General features: G+C 35.8%; 1 protein-coding gene across 1 annotated transcript; it reads left to right on the forward strand.

Moving 5' to 3' along the window:
• Positions 1–1,334: 1,334 nt before the first annotated feature.
• LOC112509622 (cytochrome P450 CYP82D47-like) lies at positions 1,335–3,343 on the forward strand. Its single transcript, XM_025114676.1, has 2 exons — positions 1,335–2,330; positions 2,484–3,343. The coding sequence occupies exons 1-2, from the start codon at positions 1,371–1,373 to the stop codon at positions 3,114–3,116; spliced, it is 1,593 nt and encodes a 530-aa protein (XP_024970444.1). The 5' UTR covers positions 1,335–1,370; the 3' UTR covers positions 3,117–3,343.
• Positions 3,344–4,948: the final 1,605 nt, after the last annotated feature.

Consider the following 4,948-nt stretch of genomic DNA (forward strand, 5'->3'; position numbering starts at 1 on the left):
GGTCTCACGGGTCTCACGAAAACAGGCTGGTCTCACATGATCCCAAGTCTATATATATATATATATATAAAACAAAAATATGACAAGAGAAAAAACAAAAGGAAGAAATAAACTTGGTGGTGTTGTTTCTTTTTTTTAAGTTACATCGTACATGCATATATATATATATATATATATATATATATATATATATATATATAAGGAAAAAACAATTGGGCGGCAGTCCATCTTCCAATGCATCATCAAATTGGACGGATCTTCCCATGCAACATCAAGTTGGCATGTGATGTGCTATCTATGTATGTATATATGGATAAATAAATAGCAGGGTGGACGGCAACCTATGCTTCTTTAAGTTGGCAACATGAAAAAAATATGTGGTTAATATTAATTTTAACTTTGTGCATTAACCATTTGTACTTTGGGTTTGATGAGTTATACAACATCCAAAAAAACTTACCAAAAATAAGTTTTTCTAACATTAACATACCAAAAATATAGCCATCCTTGTGTTTTAAAATGTAAGGTTTATAATCATATAATTTTTTTATGATAATTTATTCAAATTGTATGATTGATATTTTCAATAAAATATACAAGAATAAACACTATAAATTGATGGTTTTGAGGAATAAAATAGACAATTATATGTATTCAGACGTTTGTCAGTATATAAAAACAAACAGTCTTATTATTCAGATTTCAGACTTCAACATTACCTCTTATTAGTCAGAAGTGAAATCAGACTTCAAAGTTCATTACTTTTTAGAAAAACAAACGTCACCTGAACAATATAATTTGTCCATGTGATTCAAATGTTATAACGTATCAGGGTATCTCCAGCAGTTTCCATAAAATAAGAAAAATGAAGATTTTGAGCTTATATTTTACTCCATCAACTTCCCCAAAGCTATCTCCAAATGGAGAAAGAGAGAAAATGGGTTTTTTCTCCAAATATGACGAACACCTCAAAAATGATTACCAAGGGAGAGTACCAATAGAAAATTTTGAGAATAAATATTTAGAAAGAGAAATAATATTTTAATAGATGAATGAAATATTTTAATATTATAATCAATATTGCATCCTTCAAAATGGAGAATCTGTTGGAGATTGATGTAATTCTTTTCAAAAATTTTAACTTTTAGATCTTCATTTTCAAGAAAATTTAAGGAATATGTTGGAGATGCTCTCATATTCTTCTTTTGAAATAATACATATTACATCTATGTGGTTTACAATTTTTAATACATTACGTCTTTGCCTCTAACTCCATTAACTTTTTTCTATTAAGTAGGTTAATCAAGAAGACTAGATACGACTCTACCTCTCTCACCCATACACATTGTTCTTTCTGAAAAAAAGAAGTCATGGAGTTCCATCTCTGGTTACCAACAATTGTAGCAACCACATTTTCCGTTATTTTAGTAGCTTTCCTGATCCATGTCGTCAAGGGGAAGTGGGTTAAGAGAGGGAAGAAAAYAGAACCACCTCAAGCGAAGGGYGCATGGCCAATAATYGGTCACCTGCATCTTCTAGGTGGATCTCGCCTACCTCACAYGGTTTTAGGTGATATGGCRGAYAAGTATGGCCCTATCTTCACCATCAAGCTTGGTATTCACAAAGTTTTGGTGGTGAGTGATGGGGAGACATCTAAAGAATGTTTTACGACAAACGACAAGATTTTTGCAACTCGACCCAAATCAGAGGCAGTAAAACTGATGGCCTATAACTATGGCGCATTCGCTTTTGCTCCGTATGGGGATTATTGGCGACAAATGCGCAAGACAATGATGCTCGAGGTTTTTTCTCAACGACAAGTTGAGATGCTTGGACATGTTCGAGTTTCAGAACTTAGAGCATCCATCAAAGACATATTTGATGCTTGGGTAGAGAGTAACGATGGTGAACATTCAGATAAGGTCATGAAGGTGGAAATGAGCCAATGGTTTGGCAACTTGATGGTAAACATTATAGTTAGGCTTATTTCAGGAAAGAGGTTTTTCCCTAAGGATGAAGAAGGGATTCGATTTCAGAAGGTGGTAAAGAAATTCTTCGTGTTAATGGGGGCATTTGTGGTGTCTGATTTTATCCCGTATCTTAAGTGTTTGGATGTGGGTGGATACATCAAAGATATGAAGAAGACAGCGGAAGATTTCGACAACATCTTTGATGGATGGTTAAAGGAGCACAAAATAAAAAGAGTGCGTGAACAGCAACGTGAAGGCAGCCAAGTTTTCATGTCGAAGCTTATTTCCGTTCTTGAAGGTGCTTCTGAAGAGGATTTCCCTGGTTTTGACCATGATACAGTTATCAAAGCCACATGTCAAGTAAGTTAAACTCTGTTATATCCTAATTTGGTGATTCTACATATCATGGTTTACAGTATTTTCTGGTATTCCTTTCAATGTTTTCTTCATTTTTTAGCATGTTGACAATAACCTAATAATCCAAGTGATTTTGGTGTAAATTCGTTTTCGTAGCAACTCTTTGTAGCTGGCTTGGACACGACAGCTTTGACTTTGACATGGGCTCTATCATTGCTGCTCAACAACCCAAAGGCATTAAAGATTGCCCATGATGAAATTGATGAGCATGTCGGAAGGGACAGACTAGTGGAGGAGTCTGACCTGAAGAACTTGGTCTACCTTGATGCCATCATCAAAGAAACATTGCGTCTGTACCCAGTTGCACCTCTCTCGGTTCCCCATGAGTCCATGGAGGACTGCATTGTGGGTGGCTACAACATCCCAAAAGGCACTCGTCTGTTGGTGAATCTATGGAAACTTCATCGTGATCCAAACATCTGGTCAGATCCCTTGGAATTCCGACCGGAAAGGTTCTTGACAAGTCACAAGGATATCGATGTCAAGGGAAAACATTTTGAATTGCTTCCGTTTGGTAGTGGTAGAAGAATATGCCCTGCCATTTTGCTTGCCCTCCGATCTGTCGGTTTAACACTAGCTAGTTTGATACAACTGTTTGTGCTCCAAAAACCATCTAATGAACCCATTGATATGACTGAAAGCCCAGGAATGACTAACAACAAAGCAACACCACTAGTGGTCCTTCTATCCCCTCGTTTATCCCCTGGCATGTATTGTTTTGGTTCATGATATGCCACATCCATCCATCWTTCAGTACCASACAATCACCACTTMCAATATGAGCCAGGAACGTGATCCAAATTGGACTGCAAAGTATGGTTTCAGAGTGTGTCAAATAGTCTARTTACTACAAGTTTGATCATTGTGTAACAAAGGCACCTGTTGAATTTGGTTCATGTTGTGTATGATAATAAGTTTAAGGAGATGCTGTGTATGATAATAAGTTCAATATGTTTTTATATTTTTGTGTAATTTGTTTAGCATTTGAGGCCATGTGGCTTGAACCTTGGTTTTAATTACTTAATAATGAAATTATGTAATAGAGACCGTGTATTTGATCATAGTTAGTTATTTTAAAACGATAGTATGTTTGGACTATAATGCAATTTATCCATAGACATAGAAGTYGATTTATGTGTTTAAGATGGGTTAGTTATTCCATGAAATTGCTAGATACGGATATTAAATTACCTATGGAATCAAGCTATATACCATATGGGAGGTTGAACTTGATGACCGCGTGATACGTAATGATTTAATTCTAGCAAATGAACATATCTTGGTTCATTAGAGAACTCTTGAACTTGATGACCAACATTTCATAATAGAAGCTCAAAAACCTAGTTTCATGGCTTACTTAAGTGCTCTGCCACGATCAATGGAAATCAGGTCTCCGTCATCGTTGTAAGACGTATTGTTGGCTGTATTATCCTATTGTTGGAATTGTTTGAACTCTTTGTTTGTTTTAAGCTTTATATTTTCGGTTTCATGATTTCAAACTTTATTTATAAAACTGTTTGATCTTACTAGATATCAAGCCTAACATGTTTTCTCAAATGACGTGTATAGAACTCTAGGCGGTGGGGTTTCAAAGACTTGAGCAGAGTGTTGGATGCCGGTAGAGGCACTTTTGGGATTGACAGCTTTTGTTGACTTGGAGATAAGATTTGATAGAAATCTTTTGATGATAACAATGACACACGTCCATAATCTGAACTTTACACTAGTCTAGATTAGTAGGTTGTTAATTAACTATCGTCCATTCCATTGTGATGTAAACGTTTTACAGTTTTCCTATTTGGGTGATTATTATATTTAGGCACTTATTCAGTTTTGATTTTATGGTTTAAGTTTACACATACTATACGGGTTTTACACAATGTCAGGTCAAGATTTCATTCAAATCCCAACCAAATTGATTAACGCATGTCAAACAAGTACAACTTGGTAATTTCCTAGCTTTCTCTAGTGAACCAATATCTAGGAGCGGATGGAGAGCAATGTGGTTGGGGGCAAAGCCCCCCAACAAGTCTAGACTCTCAGCTTTGGCTTCAGAATCACCATTCGTGATATGTTTCATTTTCCCCTTCGAATCCAAAGCAATAATCAGATCATGCAACACAAGTGTGTCACCACTATACATGATTGTGTCACGAAGGTGACTATAAGAATCGAACATCGATGATTAAAAGAATAAATCCAAATCATCGTCTTCGTACTTTACGTCCATATTCTCCAAGTTGCAGACCTACTCTTGAATGTGGACAAATGACTAAACAATGAACTACCTTCCAACATCTTAAGATAAAACAATCAYTGCTTCAARTGTAAATTGTTCGGTAGACTCTTTGTCATCAACAACTGCTCCAACTTCAACCATAAAGTTGTTGCYGAAGTCTCCTTCAACACATCTTGAAACATATTGTGGGATAAGTATAAACGGATTTGATTTTGCACCTTTAAATCCTTTCTTCTATTTTCATAAAGAGTCCAAGCCGCCGACATTCAATCAAAGCCCAAAAGGTCTCATCAAGTTCACATTGAATTAGAATATCCTTCAT

Source organism: Cynara cardunculus, assembly GCF_001531365.2.
Source record: "Cynara cardunculus var. scolymus isolate 2C chromosome LG 3, CcrdV1, whole genome shotgun sequence".
NCBI classification, from domain to species: domain Eukaryota; kingdom Viridiplantae; phylum Streptophyta; class Magnoliopsida; order Asterales; family Asteraceae; genus Cynara; species Cynara cardunculus.